This window comes from Sinocyclocheilus anshuiensis, unplaced genomic scaffold (genome assembly GCF_001515605.1).
Source record: "Sinocyclocheilus anshuiensis isolate Anshui unplaced genomic scaffold, SAMN03320099.WGS_v1.1 scaffold333, whole genome shotgun sequence".
Classification (NCBI taxonomy): Eukaryota; Metazoa; Chordata; class Actinopteri; order Cypriniformes; family Cyprinidae; genus Sinocyclocheilus; species Sinocyclocheilus anshuiensis.
The window spans coordinates 369,665-387,591 of NW_015539871.1; the positions used below are offsets into that span (position 1 = coordinate 369,665).

Here is a 17,927-nt window from a genome sequence, read left to right on the forward strand (position 1 = left end):
TATAATATAATATAATATTCTTCAAGGAAAGGTCTCCTCTTTTTATTTTTTCATGTGAAAATCATACATTTTCAGCCCTGTTCAACGCTTTTGCAGTTGTTGGATATTTGTATGCATTTTCAGATTATATTCTCTTTCTAAATGTCCTTTCACCTTTCTGAAGGTAACTCCACATTTTAAAATGTGTTAGCATGAGATGGCACAATGCAATTAACACTTACATGCATTATTTATCTCCTAAAATGTCTAAAATCTCAAACTGACTTCAAAATCACTTTGTCTGAAAAAGCTGAAAAAGCACCCGTTTCGTAGCATGACCCTACTGTCATGCCAAAAGTGACCTCTGAAAGTTAAAGCACTTCAGTATTTCACGATTCCCCTCAGGACTGCTGGGTTTTCAAGCCAAGGCCACGAGAAGAGGCCTGAACAATGTTTGCACAGCCATGTCTCTTTCAGGTCCCATAGCACACACCAGGAAGAGGGGCAGACAATGTTTGGCGACTGTCTGGGCGGAGGCCATGTTAAGGCCGTGAGCTGGACAAAGCGGAGTTACTAAGTCAATGTTTTCAATGACGGTATTTAACAGTCAACAGTATAGAGCCGACGATTAGACCACAATGTGACCCTGGAGAGCAAGTGAAAGAAGCACAGCCAGAATATCTGACCCCAACAGACCGCATAACGTGAGATCTGGGGTGCTCTGGAGGTGAATATTTGAGTGGGTTGGTGATTAACAGGCTTTTGGAATATGCGGTTGCTCAATCAAGATCAGTCACGGCTGGACTCAGAGGTACACAGGGAGTCTTGTTTTCTATAAAGAGAGAAAAAATGGCTTTTCGGTGTTAAAGCTGAACTCTGACTAAAAGAACTGCAGTTGATAATAACCGAAAAAAAGAGTAAAGTCATGTGAATTCCAGAAGATTTGTAATCAGACACTGTACTGGTGTGTTAGAGTAAAAACGCCTATGCCGTTAGTTATATTTTGAGCCACATAATGCAGGCACAAAATGACACATTTAAAGGAATAGTTAATCTAAAATGTATCATTTTATTTCAGTAGAGCACAAAAGGTGATATTTTGTCCTTAAATAAAAGAGAGATGCATGAATATAGAAATTCAGGATGATATTTTTGACTAAAACTTAAAAATAATTGTTATTAATTAAAAAAAGCTCAAATAAAATATTTGGTGAATTCAGGTAAATTTGACTTTTTTGCCATTGGGAGATCTGGGAGAAAATGGTTCAACTGTCCTGAATTAACCCCTACTTTTTAGATGGAAAACTTAAATGAAAGCTGGAAATGTGGCCTTGGCAGCTAACTGAAATAAAAATAAATTAAACCTGAAGTACTGAAATTACTAAAAATGGAAATAAATAATTTATTAAGACTAATAAATAAATATATTTTAGTTAAACAAATTACAAATGAACATAAAATTACTACAACTTAAATTAAATATCAGACAATAAAAAAATGGAAAATATACAATATATAATAAATATAAATGTATAATAGTATATATATATATATATATATATATAAATAAATAATAGTATACAAATAACACTAAATTATATAAACACCAATAATTATACTCATGTTATGCCTAAATGGCCAATATTACAAATTTATACTACTTAATATATTGGCAGTTACAATAAAACATTTTACAAACAATGGCTGATTCCAGTAACTTAAACATTCAAAGTTCAAGGGTCATGGGTTCAATTCCCAGTGTAAGTCTCTTTGGATAAAAGCATCTGCTAAATGCATAAATGCAAATGTACATATAAACCGAAAGAATGTCAGCACAGTATGTTGTGCATCCCTATTCATTAACAATCATTTTGTATTCTATTTTAAAAAAGCAGTTTGGGAGTGACATGTTGAGTAAACAAACAATGATAGAATTTATGTTTTCAATTAACTTTTTTTTAATCTTGCAATTTAAATGATTTTAAAGAAGCTGACGACCAAAAAGCCCACAAATTGTAACCTAAGAAAAAGAAAGGAAGATAAACTGCAACACCGTATGGCACCCCAACCCCTTCATCTACATCTGGTTGTCTTTACCTATCGCTGTTCTGAAGCGGAGCTCCATCTTTGCTCCAGGAGAGGTTTGGAGGTGGCAATCCCTGAGTGGGACACATCAGCGTGAGGCTGTGGGTAGCATTGGTTAGGTAAGCGGTCCTGCCCACATGGATCCGGAGATCCCTCTGGAAGCTCATGGCAGATCCGTGATGCTTTTGTCGAACGATAACCGCTCGACTGCCTTTTTTCGGCATCTTTCCCTCAGAACGTTCAGAAGTGTTTGGTGTCTTATCTAAATGATTGCCCATCGTAGTGCTTTCCTCAGTTTGTGCCCCTTGCCCCGCGGCAGCCAAATCCTCCATAAGTTTCCCAATCAGGTGCAACGCCATTTCATCCGTCACATCTCCGCTCTCGGCCAGCTGACTGATGTTCTTCACGAGCTCCTCGAACTGTGCAGGATCAAGGACAAAGGCTCCCGCGTGGCTCCTGGCGGCTGAAGCCAAAGCGTAGTTTCCTAAAGCAAGAGTATCCCAGAGTTCCTTAGGCTGGCCATCGTCGTCTCGGTAGAACTCGTTTTTTTGCATCCAGCTTGGGGGAGATTTTGGAGCCTTCTTTCCAGGTGGAAACCCCTCATGGCACTTTGAACCAACGTAACCTCCTTCTTTATTGAGGTATGGATGAAAGCTCCTACTTCCCAAACTCTTTCCTTCAGGATGTTCCAGGAGCCTACTATTGTATCCGATCAGCTTCAGGATGAAGATGTCCGAATCTTGGTTGGCACAGCAGCGGTACAGTCCGATATCTTCAGCCTCCAGGTTGTAGATCCTCAAAGCTCCAGATCTGGTGATGCTCAGACGTTTGGAGCTGGTCAGATCACTCCCATCCTTCTCCCAGCGGACCTGAGCTTTAGGGAAATGCCGAACGGGACACTTGATAACGACGGAGGTCTTGGGAAGAAGGTAGGCTCGTCCTCCGATGGTAAAACTGAGGCGTTTTTCTTGTCTGGTCTGGATGTAGATGCGTTTCAGGCCCTTGACCTGAGGGCAACGTTTTTTGGAGTGCTTGTGCTCTGCGGAGAGAGATGGGAGAAGCTGAAGCGGTTCAAACATCGGTTAGGGCTAATTACTTTAGTTTCGCGTGAGGTTATGAACGCTCTAGAAACCCCCAAATAATCTCAGCAGTTCAGACTCTTGATTTCGAGCCCAATGAAGTCAAATCACACGGGACAAAAGGGCTTTGGAAAGTTTAGGTGAAAGAGCAAAAACCATGAGGGCACAATGTGAATGCGTTCTCCGCTTGCAGACTGATCTGCTATGGGACCGTCCCTTCATACCGCAGGACCTTATCAATATATACAAACCAATAAACCTAATTCAGCTCAAAACATTATCAAGGCATCTCAAGAAAGCATGAAAGCATCTCAAAGCGGTTCTGGAAGTTTCATATGTTCACATATATGACCACAGAGAGTTCATTGGTTCATGGGTATCATGAGAATAATAATAACATGCTAAGTGATACCTACAGAACCCTGCTTTTTATTTGAGAAACTTGAGATGAAACCCAAGTAGGATTGTGCTGTTACTACAGCTCAAAACATCAGGGAGTCCCGAAATTCTTTTATGAAATTTCCCTTGTGCTGCTATCAGAATGTATGGACACCATAGTGAGAGCAAGATCAAATAGAGGTCAGTTCTAAGTTAAATTACAACCATAATTTACACGAAATGTGCAAGAAATCGAACGCTTCACACTGAAAGATTCAGGCTTAAACTGACGTGGCAAGTAAAGGATGGCTAGAAAAAAAATGGAAAGGCAAGCATAGAGTATCTTACTGTTGCATGGGCTCATACGGCAGCTCCTGATCAGAGGAGGAAGAGGAAGGTCACTGCAGGCCGACCTGTCCAGAGTGACCAGCTGACCGGAGGCCGTCTGTCTCCTACACACGGGTTCCCTCCGCTGAATGCCTTTTCCACACGTCACAGAACACTGCAAACACATATGGACAAATACATACATTAAATAAACTCTATTAAAGAAAATAGTTCACACAAAATGGAAAATATAAAGGCCCATTTACACCAATGGCCATAACTACAATGATAACTATATCTGTGTTCACACCAGTGCACAATAAGTTTCTGTTTATTATAAGTGTGTGCTGCAGTTTTGTCATCTGCCACTTTAAGTGCTTGAGCTCGTTAAAATTTGGTTGATTCTGATTGGCTGTTAATGTTTTTATCATTCATCAGCTGAAGAAAATCATTCTGAAAGTAACTGAACAAGCATTAACATCTTCAAAATTTTAGAATAGGCCTACCTAAAACCTACTTTTGTGTTTCTTGCGAGAAAGAAACAGAAAGATCTGGTTGGAACAATATTAACTTTAGATATATATTTACCTTTCTACCTATATTTTTGAGTGACGAGGTACAATTAAAAAAAAAAAAAATTATGTTTTTGAAAGAAGTCTCATATGCTCACCAAAGTTGGAATTATTTGATTAAAAAAAAAAAAATTTTTAAATAAAAGCTAGTTATGAAATATTATTGCAATTTAAATATATGTTGTAAAATGTAATTTATTCCTGCAAATTTTTTCAATATTTATTCCAGCAGAATTTTCAGCATCATTACTCCAATCTTCAGTCTTTTAATGCATCCTTGTTCAACAGAAGTATTAATTTCATATATATATATATATATATATATATATAAAACCAACCCCAGACTTTTGAACGATAGTTTATATAATTGTAATAATGCATATAAATAATTAAAATGCTTCCCAGTTGTGCCAAAAAATTAATAAATAGTAAATAAATACAATACTGACCCCAAACTTTTGAAAGTGTATATAGTTGAAATAATACATATAAATAATTCAAATGTTTCCCAATTGTACAAAAAATACTAATAAATAAATAACTACAATACTGACCCCAAACTTTTGAAAGATAGTGTCCAGTATATCATTGAAATAATACACATCATTTACACAAACATTGTACCATAAATAAATAAATAAAATACTAACCCCAAACTTTTGAATGGTAGTGTAATTTCTACAGACTAAAGGCTAGAATACATTACACAACTTTTAAAATCTGTCTTTGTAAATAGTTACAGTGGGAAAACTGGGCATCATACACTAAATTACTGACTAAGACACATGAAAAATGCAAACAATATGTGTTTTAAAATCGGCTCAAAACATCAAACAATGTCTGATATCCTCCAACTGGATGGAATCATAGTCTCAAGCTAAAAAAAATCAGAGTCTGTGACCATCATACACTATGTGATTTCCTATGAAATTTGTCAACTCAAATCTGCAGACTGGCTCTGATTTTCAGCAACTAGCGTCATTTTCTCCAGACTGCAAATCGGTGCCAAAATCTGGCCAAAAATTGTGTAGTGTATTCCAGCCTTAACCCATTCTTGTGCAGAAATATTATTTATAAAGTATTTGTCTCTTCAAGGGTGTCCCCAAATAGGTTATACATTTTATACGGAACATATTCCCAAAGTTTATCTTGGTTAGCAACACAAACACACCTTTGACCACTCTCCTCCTTCCAGACGCGGCAGCAGACAGTCAGGGTTGATGCAAATCCTGTGGGCGTCAGGTTTGGTTCCAGCGCACTCCTCGTCGCTCAGCCTGCGATAGCTTCCAGAAGCCAGTCTCTGTTTACAGTAAACCTTACGCCACTGAGTGCCTCTGCCACACGAATGAGAGCACTGACCCAGAGACCAAACAAACACCAACACCAACATCAACACCAACAAACCAACCCTCACCACATAACCAGAGAGAGCGCAGCATGCAAGCAAATGCAACCACACGACACTTGATGTGCAGATGTTGTTTATCCAGATAAATAAAAAGCAAGTTCAAGATCAGCTATAAAAATAATTCCACATCATGTTCCATAAAATATTCTCAAAAACACATGCTCAATGAGAATAACATGTCCTTTAATATGTTTATGTGAATCTCTGGTGCCTTCTGCTGTTTTTATTAAATAAGAAAATGTATGCAAAAGTCTCTCCTTGCTGTCTAGGAAAAATTATTGAGATTTTAAAGTGGTTTCTTTGTCATTTTCATCTAACAAAAATAGATGAATCCCGCACACTGCTATAGCTTGCAAATCATATTTTAATTAGGGCTGCATAAATATTTAAATAAAATCGATATTGCAATATGGCTTAATGAACTTAATACATGCTATAGATAGATAGATAGATAGATAGATAGATAGATAGATAGATAGCAACATTGATAACAATAATGAATATTTATTGTGTGCCAAATTAGCATATTAGAATTATTTCTGAAGGATCATGAAAATTCAGCTTTGCATCACAGGAATAAATTACATTTAAAAGTCGTTTTAACTTGTAATAATATTTTACAATATATTTTTTAATGAATTAATTTTTTACTGTACATTTTTTTGGTGAGCATAAGAGATTTAAAGAAACAGATTGGGATAGATAGATAGACAGACAGACAGACAGACAGACAGACAGACAGACAGAAAAAACAGGGGGAATGTGGCCTATGAAAACTCAAATAGAAAGACATTTTGTTCAGTCTTAAAAGGATTCCGAAATAAATAAATAAATAAATAAATAATGGGCAACGATTACATTTTAAAATCACGATTAATTGCATGATTTTCTGCGATTAATCACGATTAATCACATTGTTATGCACAAAATTCAAAAGTAGTGTATTGTGCACTTTTTTCATTTAAAAGTACTGCTATATGAACTGCTCAGAGTCCAGAGCCTTGATCATAACATTATAACAGGCACCTTCCAAGTAGAGACCTGCCCGATCGCGGAACCCAACGCAGCAGAGTGTGGCGCGGGAAAACACTTGATGGGCGAGTGCAGGTGCGGGTGGAATGGGGGAGAATAAGGGTGTACTCACACTAGGCAATCTTAACCGTGCCGTTTAGTCGTCCCGGGCTCGGTTGGAAGACGTACTGGGCCAGAGAGCACGGTTCAGTTGGGCTCGGGCGCGGTACGTATGTAGTGTGATGCCCAACTGCGCCGGAGCATGGAACTTCTGCTACGTGCAGCACGATTGCGTATATATACTGTGAGAGGGCCGTGTGTCACCGCGTCCCAAACGACTCAAAATAATAAACCACAAAGTTAACAAAACGATGCACTCCACTGTGCTGAGACTGACACTTCCTATTTCCCTCTTGTGAAGTCGTGATTACGAGCACGTTGCATTCTTTTCTGTTAAAAATAACAGTGAACAGTGGTTTGTGAATGTTGATGCATAAATAATTTTACCGGGAGCATTCATGTGAGCGCTGCTGCAGTCTTAGGCCCACCCCAAATGCTCTCATTGGTTGAGACACGTGATGACACCCATCCCAAGCCAGTACTGATCAACATCCCACCCCTCCTGTGACCCATGGTTTGTCTGTATGTGAATTCAGATCCAGTGAGCAATGGGCTTTCATAATAATAATAATAAACTGCATTAATGCGCGATAAAATAATTGTTGGCGTTAATTAACGCGTTAACGCGATAATAACGCGTTAACTTGCCCAGCCCAAAAATAAATAAATAAATACATCTTTAGACTAAAAATCTGCTTTTTTTTTCAGCTCCCCCAATCACCAATAAAATAAGCCCACTAATTCTAGAATGATTCATTCTTTCCAATTATACCTATTCAAGTCATCTAGTGAAAATTCCTGTATTTTTTTCACATCGCAATATATATAGCAGGAAAACATTTGCAATGTAAATTTTTCCCAATATTGTGCAGCACAAATTTTAATGCAACGTTTCTGACGTGTTTTCAAGCCTGACGAATGTGGCATGAAATGTTGCATGCTACAGCAGTGTGTGGGATTCATCTTATTTTGTCCTAATTTATTCCCATGCACCAGCTTATAGTTTTTACAAGGAGATAAATTTCATTTCTATTTTGACTTTTGTCATGTTTCTCTGAAATCCGGGGCTCACTAACCTGCTGCCACTCCTCAGCCTCCCAGGCCGGTGGACAGGCCACCTGGTTGCAGGCCTGCAGTTCTGGAGGTCTTCTCTCCACACACTCTATGCTGGACACAGATTCAGTGCAGTTTCCCACCACAGACCTCACACAGGACACACTGCGCGTCTGCAGCCCCACACCACACGACACAGAACACGGGTTCCACACGCTCACCTCCCATCTGAAGAAATCACACCAACACACAAACCATTTCAAATTAATGTGACATACAGGATATTCAGTGAAAATAGGGAAAGATGAACCTTTTTTCCAGTGGGAATAAATTGGATCATGAAAAGTAGATGACAATGAAGTCAGAACTGAATGTAGGTTTGGAGTGGATTGAGGTCCAGCTCTATTTACTTATAACTAGTGTTGCTAAATATACTAAATATACTATATACTAAATATCGTCGTCAACGAACCTTTATCACGTGACGAAAACGAGACGAGACGCAACGTAAATGCTGGTCATGTGACGATGACTATAATTAAATGTATAATGCAATATTGTTGACGAATAAAAACGAGACTAAATGTGGTTTACAAAATAAAAACTATGCTAAAATGTCTCTTCATTTTCGTTGACCAAAACGCACTACTTATAACAGCCTGAAAATAGCTATTTGGCAAGTGGTTGATGACTGATATTTAAGTATCATTTATATATTATATTTAAGTATATATTAATACTATTTAATTGTAATATTTTCAGTTTTTAATTTAATTTAAATATTTAATTTTAATTTGTGTTTTTGTTATGTGCTTAATTTAATAATATTTAATAATTTATTTGTTTATTATTTAGTTAATTTATAATTAATATTTAATCATTTATTTGAAATTATTTAATAATTTCAGTTTCAGTTTTTAATTAAATTTAAATAATTAATTAAATTTTAATTTGATGTTTTTTATCTGCTTTCATAATTTTTTAATATTTCTTGACGTTTTTATTAAATATTTATATTTCATTTTATTTAAGCTTTATTTCAATTACAGAAATGTTTATATATATTTAGTTTTAGTTTTGGTTAACATTAACAACACTGCAGTAAACATTAACCAACAGTCCGAGCAGTCTAGGTGACATCAGCCAAAAAGAAAAGTTGCTTCAGATGCAGGGCAATGTATCACTTGATTTATTAGATTAATATAAAAATAATCGATTGTAAAGACAAATATTTTCTTTTGAATAACAAGCAATGAGAAGTCATGCACAATAAGACCAGGAACATGAATTAAGAATGTAAATCATTTAGAATACAAAATGTCAACAATAATCCTTACCACAATAATCTACTATATGTTTATGATTTAACAGAATATTATTATATGTATATTGTATAGTAATGCAAAACATAAAGTGACACTGCCATAGTCTTTGAACTTTATGATCCCTGGCATTCCTAGAAAATCATGATGGGAAAGATCCATATGAAGGCGATCATTGGTCTTAAACACCAGGCATTTCGAATTCAAACAATCCTGCCCATATGATGAAGATAACAATCAAGCTTTTGTCCATAAGCGTATGAACTTTTGTAATATTCTGAGCCACAGTACATAAAAAGCCACATGAAAAATATCAGCTCCAGTAAAACCATTTATTCCATATTGCACCGCACTAAAAAGCCAGCTGTCCTGCTTTTGTTGGCAAATGGTCAGTTAACAGGAAATCACATTATTTTCATCACATGTCCTTATTTTCAGAGTGGCCTGACAGCCTGCTAAGATTAAATCTGCATTTGATCTTTGAACATAATCTAGGCCAGCGGTTCAATTTTAGCTACTTGTTAAGGAGCTGGATGAATTATAATGTAGTTTTTTCCTTGCTTTGCACGCAATGTCTTTCCATGACAAACACATTCGGTGTTGGAAGAATTAATTAGTGGCTTCTGCTAGGGCAAGCATCACTGTATTATTATTATTATTATTATTATTGTGCATATTTATGGTTAAATAGGGTTGTGCTATTACATTTTAAATTAACAGACTTAAACCTGTCAGTCTTGTGAACAGATTTTTGCCTGGTGGACGATAAGCTCAACAGGATCAACAGCACTCCAGACACACGTAATCTCTTCAAAACATTAAATTCTCTCCTCTGTCCCACCCTCCACCACCACCCACCACTTCTATAACAGTTGATGATTTCGCCACATTCTTCACAGACAAAACTAGAACAATCAGCAGTCAATTCTCAGCCCCACACACACAGGACCTCAAACCAACCACACCCACTGCTAAAATGCCCATCTTCTCCTTCTGTCCCATCACTGAGGCAGAAGTATCAAAACTTCTACTCTCCAGCCACCCTACAACATGCCCTCTAGATCCAATCCCCTCACACCTTCTCCAAGCAATCTCTCCTACACTCTTCCCAGCACTCACACACATCATCAACACATCTCTCCTCACAGGCACCTTCCCCACTGTATTCAAGCAGGCTCAGGTAATCCTACTGCTCAAAAAACCTACATTAAACGCTTGACTTATAGATAGCTAAAGACCTGTTTCTCTCCTTCCATTTATAGCGAAAAGCCTCAAACGAGTTGTTTTCAACCAGGTATCATTGTTTCTTTCACAAAACAACGAACTGGATGCTAACCAGTCAGGTTTCAGGAGTGGCCATTCAACTGAGACTGCGCTACTGTCAGTCACTGAAGCCTTGCGGATGGCAAAAGCTGATTCTAAATCATCAGTTCTTATTCTGCTAGATCTATCTTCTGCTTTTGACACTGTCAATCATCAGATCCTCCTGTCCACCCTCTCATCACTGGGCATCACAGGATTCCACTTCGCTGGTTTGAATCCTATCTCACTGGTATGTCGTTTAGTGTGGCCTGGGGAGGGGAGGTATCCAAAGCACATCAGCTGGTCACTGGGGTTCCACAGGGATCAGTTCTTGGACCCCTCCTCTAAACATTGATGCTTGCATATAGAAAAGAACCACAGGCTCTGCACCCGCCTACTTCCACTTACTACTACGAATCTACATCCCCTCCAGAAGTCTGAGATCCGCTAGTGAGCGATGCCTCGTGGTTCCATCACAGAGAGGCACAAAATCACTTTCTCCTGGCTGGTGGAATGATCTTCCCACCCCAATCCGGAATGCTGATTCCCTGACAATCTTCAAGCAACAGCTGAAAACTCATCTCTTTCAACACTATTTGATTTAAACTTAAAAAAAAAAAAACTTTGTCTTTCTCTTTATTTATTCCTTTCCTTTCTAGCTTGTACTTATTTGGAACAATGCCTGAAACCTGGTATTACTAGCACTTCCTGTGTCTGTTTCACTCTTTAAGATGAATCGCTTTATGTATTCCCCAATTGTAAGTCACTTTGGATAAAAGTGTCTGCAAAATGACTAAATGTAAATGTAAATGTAAGCTGTTGAGAAAATGCCATAGACTTAACTGAGCCACATCTAGAGATCACAATATCACACACTAATATCTGGCTACAGCACCAACTAATCACAGAATTTGGGTAAGATTATGAGTAAATAAAGTCTTTATTTTCAGACTGTTCTTCACACAAAGTGATTGTATGACATTAAAAACAAAATGTTTTATGTGCTTTTTAGACATTCACAGTAATTGTGAAATAGTCCTTATATTAAAAAAAAAAGCTTAGATGCAATGATAAATAAATAATGACAGGATGTTATTTTTTGGCAAACTATTAATTTAAGCAACACATGTAACTAGTGACTCAACAAAGATGATGAAGGAATATTATTTCGTTCTTTTCATCATTATGATTATTCACAAAGCATTATTATTTTTAATGAATATTTTTCAGTAAGGATGCATTAAATTAATCAAAAGCGACAGTATGTGTGTGTATACATAATATACATACATTTTAAAAACTGATTCTTTAATTTATGCATGAATAAAAGATACTAGCAAAAAAAAATGCACACACCACAGTACTTTCTCATAAAGGGAGAAATTGGCCTATAAAACAATTAGCTTATTGTTATCCTGAAATAGTGCAATTTGTTTAAGTAACAAATCCATTTTTTCAATAGTGATTTCTTGCAGTGTCATTTGGACCGTACCTCGGAGGACATGGCTGAGGGTTACAGATGCGAAGCAAGGAGAGCAGCGCTTTGGAGACGTTGCAGAGTGTGTCATCAACAATTTCCTTTTTCAAGGTGCTCACACACCTGACAACAGCCATCTGTTTGCCTGCAAAACAACACTGTGAGGAACAAGGCTTTTGGCAGAGGAATATTTCAATATGTATTTTGTAGCCCAGGCTGATCACTATCAGCTCTCTTAGCAATTTTAGATTTCATGCCAATTTCATTTAATCTGGAAAGCTGTACATGTACAAATCTAAATCAGTTATTTTGCTGTAGAAAACTGATAAAAGATATTTGGGCAGTAAATGCATTAGAGCAGTTGTTTTCTCTAATGGGTTTCATGGAGACTCACCAACAGCACATGAAGCAGAGCAGGGAGTGAAGCCCATGTTTTCCCAAACATAGCCGTGCTGATCAGGGATCTCATGGGCCCTCAGGGGCCTCCAGGATGAGTCTGGAGATGTTAAACAGGGACCTAAATCACAGGTCCTTTGTAAGGGAGGCTTGTCCTCGTCACACTCTTCATCAGGTAGTTCGACTTCAGCTTGAGTGAAAGACAGCAGCACTTTACATTTCACCTGACGCCTTTGAACGCCCAGACCACAAGACACACTGCAGGATGACCACGGACCCGGGATGAACCTGAACACAAAAAACACACAGAAAAAAAATCACATTATGAATCGGAGCACATGTGAAGAGATCCAAAAAAAATGTGATTTTAGATAAAGTTATTCAATTATATATGTTTGATATGCTTCACTATTTCTATATTTCTATCTACCCATATTGCTGTGTGGGAAAAGTGAAAAGTGAAGACTGTTAAACTTGAAACACTGGCTTTAATCCTTTCTGTAACAATAAACCCAAGTACTATAATAGCTATAATAACAATGAAAACAAAATAGATTTTACAATAATACGGGGTTATATTGATAAATATAGCATTAACATGGACCAAAAGACTTTGATATTTAGGAGTCAACCGCACTTAGAATAAACGTGATCATAAAAATAGATGTGGCAAAGTCTCCTAATGAACCACAGAATGATTTTTCCATATTTCTGGCGAGAGGAAAATTACTCTTTGGGAAAATATTGCTGAAATTCATAGCTTACGTGATCTGTGTGTAATTGGATTCAGGAATAAAAGCACGACATGTTCTTTATCACCAATGCAATAAACCCGAGGAGAGAGATGAACATGATTCTGTTATGTCATTAAATGCAACTAAAACACACATGAAACACTAGTGATCTGTAAAAGTATTTAAGTATTGTGGAAATGCGCTCGTCCGGAGTGGGTGTCAATGCACACCTCACGCCGCCCACTGTCCAAACACTTTCCAGGCTTAAGGGATTAAAGTTTATGAGATCTGTAATTCCCCATAAACCCCAAACATGTCATGTTTGGACTAATGTAGGGGTGTCATTCAGGGAATATTCTGATGTCAGAACACCTCATATGATTGAGAAAACAGGTGATGAGAATTAGTGACTGGACGTGCACGAGTATAAGTGTTAACGTATTCGCATTACATTGAATTTGATTAGTCGTTTCATTTCATATATATATATATATATATATATATATATATACACACATTTTAAAATATTTATTCCAGATATTTTTAAAATGATAACTCAAATGTAACAAATATATAAATAAATTCTAACTCAAATCTAATAAAAAAACAATAAATAAAATAAAAAGTGAATAATATAAAAACAAACAAATATAAATAACTTTACTACATTTCATGTTTTATTAAATTCAAAATGATCTAATTTAATTTAACAGTATTCTCACAAAATCACAAAAAAATACAGAATAATTTTTATAGTGTAGAAAAAAATGACAATAGAAGAAGAAGACTTACGCTAATGCTCACTATAGCACCCCTTGTGGCAACACTGAGAATGCAACTCATGTTCGTGTACTCTGAAATTTCGAAATGCAAAAAACACATGAAATTAAGCTTTCGTAATTAGACGTATTGTCATTAATGTGCTTAAAGGGATAGTTCACCCAAAAATAAAAATGCTGTCATTAATTACTCACCCTATTGCCGTTCCAAACCCGTAAGACCTTCGTTCATCTTCAGAACACAAATTAAGATATTTTTTATTAAATCTGAGAGCTCTCTGACCCTCCATAGACAGCAACGCAACTACCACATTCAAGGCCCAGAAAGGTAGTAAGGACATTGTTGAAATAGTCCATGTGACATCAGTGGTTAAACCTTAATTTTATGAAGCTACGAGAATAATTTTTGTGCATAAAGAAAGCAAAAATAAAGATTTATTCAACAATTTCTTCTCTTCCATGTCAGTCTTCGATGCCCGTTCACAAAAGTACCACAACGCCACTATTTTAACTACGTCCTTACTACCTTTCTGGGCCTTGAACATGGTAGTTGCATTACTGTCTAAGCAGGGTCAGAAAGCTCTTGGATTTCATTAAAAATATCTTAATTTGTGTTCCAAAAATGGATGAAGGTCTTACGGGTTTGGAACGACATGGGAGTGAGTAATTAATGACAGAATTTTCATTATTGGGTGAACTATCCCTTTAAGGACTGGAGTGTGAAATGAAATTCTGAGTGATGCAAAACATGTTACAGTAAAATATTGAAAACAAATTGTTGGTGCATGTAGATAAATGAACAAATGCCAATTTAATGTATGTTTTGGGCCTGTGATTATATGTGGGTGCATCTATGAGGCTGATGATACACTGAGCAACTTTTTGAGCAATTTTGCCGGGCAACTTTTTTTTGAGCAATGTTGCTTGGGCACTTTCCCATTGAGAATGTGTAACAAATTTCTATCTGAATATTTTAGATCGGTCGTGGGCCCTGTGTCTCACCTGGTTGCCCATTGACGGCAACATTGCTCAAATAGTTGCCCTGTGTATCATCAGCCTGAGAGCGTGTATATCAGTGAGCGGATTCTAATCTCAGGATTAGAGTTCAGGAAGACGACAGGTCTGAGTGGAGGTTCCTTCCTCAGTGTGTCTTCTCCACTTTTATCAAAGCAGGGATAAGATGTGGCGTGAGACTCCACAACTACATCCAACCCACATAATCCGCCCACCCAAATCACAGAGGCAAGCATCCAGCCATGAATTCCACAGCAAAGTGGACTGGGCTCTCTATAAGATAGGGCTGAGTACCAAGCCGTGGTGCACGCCACCTTAGATCACCCTAAATTTAGTTACTGGAGCAACGGAGCAGAACACAAAAGAAGTGCTGCTATCGCTAAATGATATACTCCACTTAAGAGTGTAATTCAAGAAGGGTTTGCAGACAAACGGTAGATCTTAACCCCCCCCAAATGCATGTATATGCACTGACGTGTTCTTCAATGGCTCTTCTGTAAACCCTTAAACACTTTCACCCTTCATTCTTCTCATTTTATGAGTCTCTGTGATAGATGCCTTTGGTAGACCGCAGGGAACAGTGGCTGTCTGGATGTTGGCAGTACGCTGTTTGCAGCTTTCAGTAGGGGTAGTGGCGGTCCATCAAGCTCCCCTGCCAACTATTAACAGGAGTATAATTTCAGAGACGGGAAGGGGGGATAACTCTAATAATACCACAACAGGGGGTGAGAGTGGCCCGTGGGGCCTTGTTGAAGTAATGAAAGGAAACTGGACACACAGAGGTCAGAACGCAGACACGCTCAACTCTGACTTCAGTGGCCATTTTATTCGGATGAAGAACCAACTAATGAAGCCTGATTCTTGTCCAGTTCTGGTTGAACAGAGTGGGGTGACGTATTTTTACTGCTGCTGTGTAAAAAGAACACTGCCAGTGTGAAGTCACCAGAAATCCTGAGTAACAGGTGAAAGAATTCATCTCTACAGGTTGAGAATATTTCTGAATGAAAAAATACATGACTGTATTGAGTTGCAATGCACAGAATGTGGCGAGACTGTCTTGGGATACCTGAGGATTCACGGTTCAGTGGATTATTGGTTATAAAAGGGAAAAGATTGATCTATATGTTTATTCAGACACTTGTAGCTAAGCCCAGATGGAATCTGCAGACATTTTCCGTATTTTGTGCAGATTCCCTGGAAAATTCTGCAGAATGGATTTGTCTCAAAATGTGTTAAATGGAACTAAAAGTATACTAGTATACTATATATAGTTTTCATAGCTGAAAGCAAAATCAAATTAACCAAAATAACAAAACAAACATTTGCTGATCTTTAATTACAAAACTTTCGTTGGAACCTCCAATTCCATTTAAACTTGCTTGTAACTAACCGAAAGCTAAGGATGAAGCCAGTACTGAATCCTTGGAATCATTGTCTGCTGGATAAACTCACACAAAGTTATTGGACAGGTTTAGTTTACAATAAATCAGAGGAGAGGTAATGTTTATCTACATGACATCATGACATCATATGGCCTCGCAGTCATATGACTTAGAAATTCTCAGCAGTGAGTGAAAGGTAGGACTGAAAGATACAGCTAAAATATTCAACAATGCAGATATTTTTCAGTCTTTTTATACCATTAAAAAGAAAAATATATATGTTTATGCACTCACTCTGAAATTACTTTTCCCCCAATAAGAGGAACAATCATTTGATAAATTAACAAAACATCTCCAGCACGTTTTTGCCACTTAAAGATATTATTAAAATGCATCATTCAAAAGTTTGAGGTCATGTTTTAAATATAAATATATATCGTATATATATATATATATATATATATGGACCATGGTTTCCACAAAAAAGAAGAAGAAAAAAAAAAAGCAGTACAACTGTTCAACATTTCTGATGAACCATGTAACACTGAAGACTGGAGTAATGATGCTGAAAATTCAGCTTTGCATCACAGGAATAAATAATATTTTAAAATACATTCAAATATAAAACAGCTATTTTAAATTGTACAAATATTTCACAATATTACAGTTTTATTGTATATTAATCAAATAAATGGGGCCTTGGTGAGCATTAGAGACTTCTTTCAAAGGCATAAAACATACTGGGCTTGTCTAAAATGCTTTCATACTTGCAAAATGCAATGCTTTTTAGGAATCTTAATTGCCAAATTTAAAAGAGAATTGAAATTATGACAATATTCAAAATTTTGCTCAATTTTATGTTTTCAAACCAGCATAATTATTTTGTAAATATTCACCCATGAATATCGCCCAATCCTAGAGAAAGGCAGCAATGAAGTGTTAGTGTGACTATATACAGGTGCATCTCAAAAAATTAGAATACTGTAAAAAAATTTTTTATTAATTTTGATGATTCGAGCTTACAACTCATGAAAGTCAAAAATCCAGTATCTCAAAATATTAGAATATTTAAATTTGAGTTTCATTAAATGACCATCCATACAGTATAAATTCCCGGTTTCTCTTGTTCTTTGAAACCTCAATAATGGGGAAGACTGCTGACTTGGCAATGGTCCAGAAGACAATCATTGACACCCTCCACAAAGAGGGTAAGTCACAGAAGGTCATTACTGAAAGGGGTGGCTGTTAACAGAGTGCTGTATCAAAGCATATTAAATGCAAAGTTAACTGGAAGGAAGAAATTGGGTAGGAAAAGGTGCACAAGCAACAGGGATGACCGCAAGCTTGAGAATACTGTCAAGCAAAGCCGATTCAAACACTTGGGAGAGCTTCACAAGGAGTGGACTGAAGCTGGAGTCAGTGCATCAAGGGTCACCACACTCAGACGTCTTCAGGAAAAGAGCTACCAAGCCACTTCTGAAACAGAAACAACGTCAGAAGCATCTTACT

General features: G+C 37.1%; 1 protein-coding gene across 1 annotated transcript in view; it reads right to left on the minus strand.

Moving 5' to 3' along the window:
- LOC107685222 (ADAMTS-like protein 3) overlaps positions 1-17,927 on the minus strand; it is a 244,976-nt gene that overhangs the window by 29,613 nt on the left and 197,436 nt on the right. The window contains exons 16-21 of the mRNA XM_016481738.1: positions 12,508-12,797; positions 12,129-12,258; positions 8,036-8,240; positions 5,592-5,774; positions 3,870-4,023; positions 2,077-3,103 (exon numbers count right to left, since the gene is read on the minus strand). Coding sequence (XP_016337224.1) covers positions 2,077-3,103; positions 3,870-4,023; positions 5,592-5,774; positions 8,036-8,240; positions 12,129-12,258; positions 12,508-12,797 — 1,989 coding nt within the window. The remainder of the gene's footprint in view (positions 1-2,076; positions 3,104-3,869; positions 4,024-5,591; positions 5,775-8,035; positions 8,241-12,128; positions 12,259-12,507; positions 12,798-17,927) is intronic.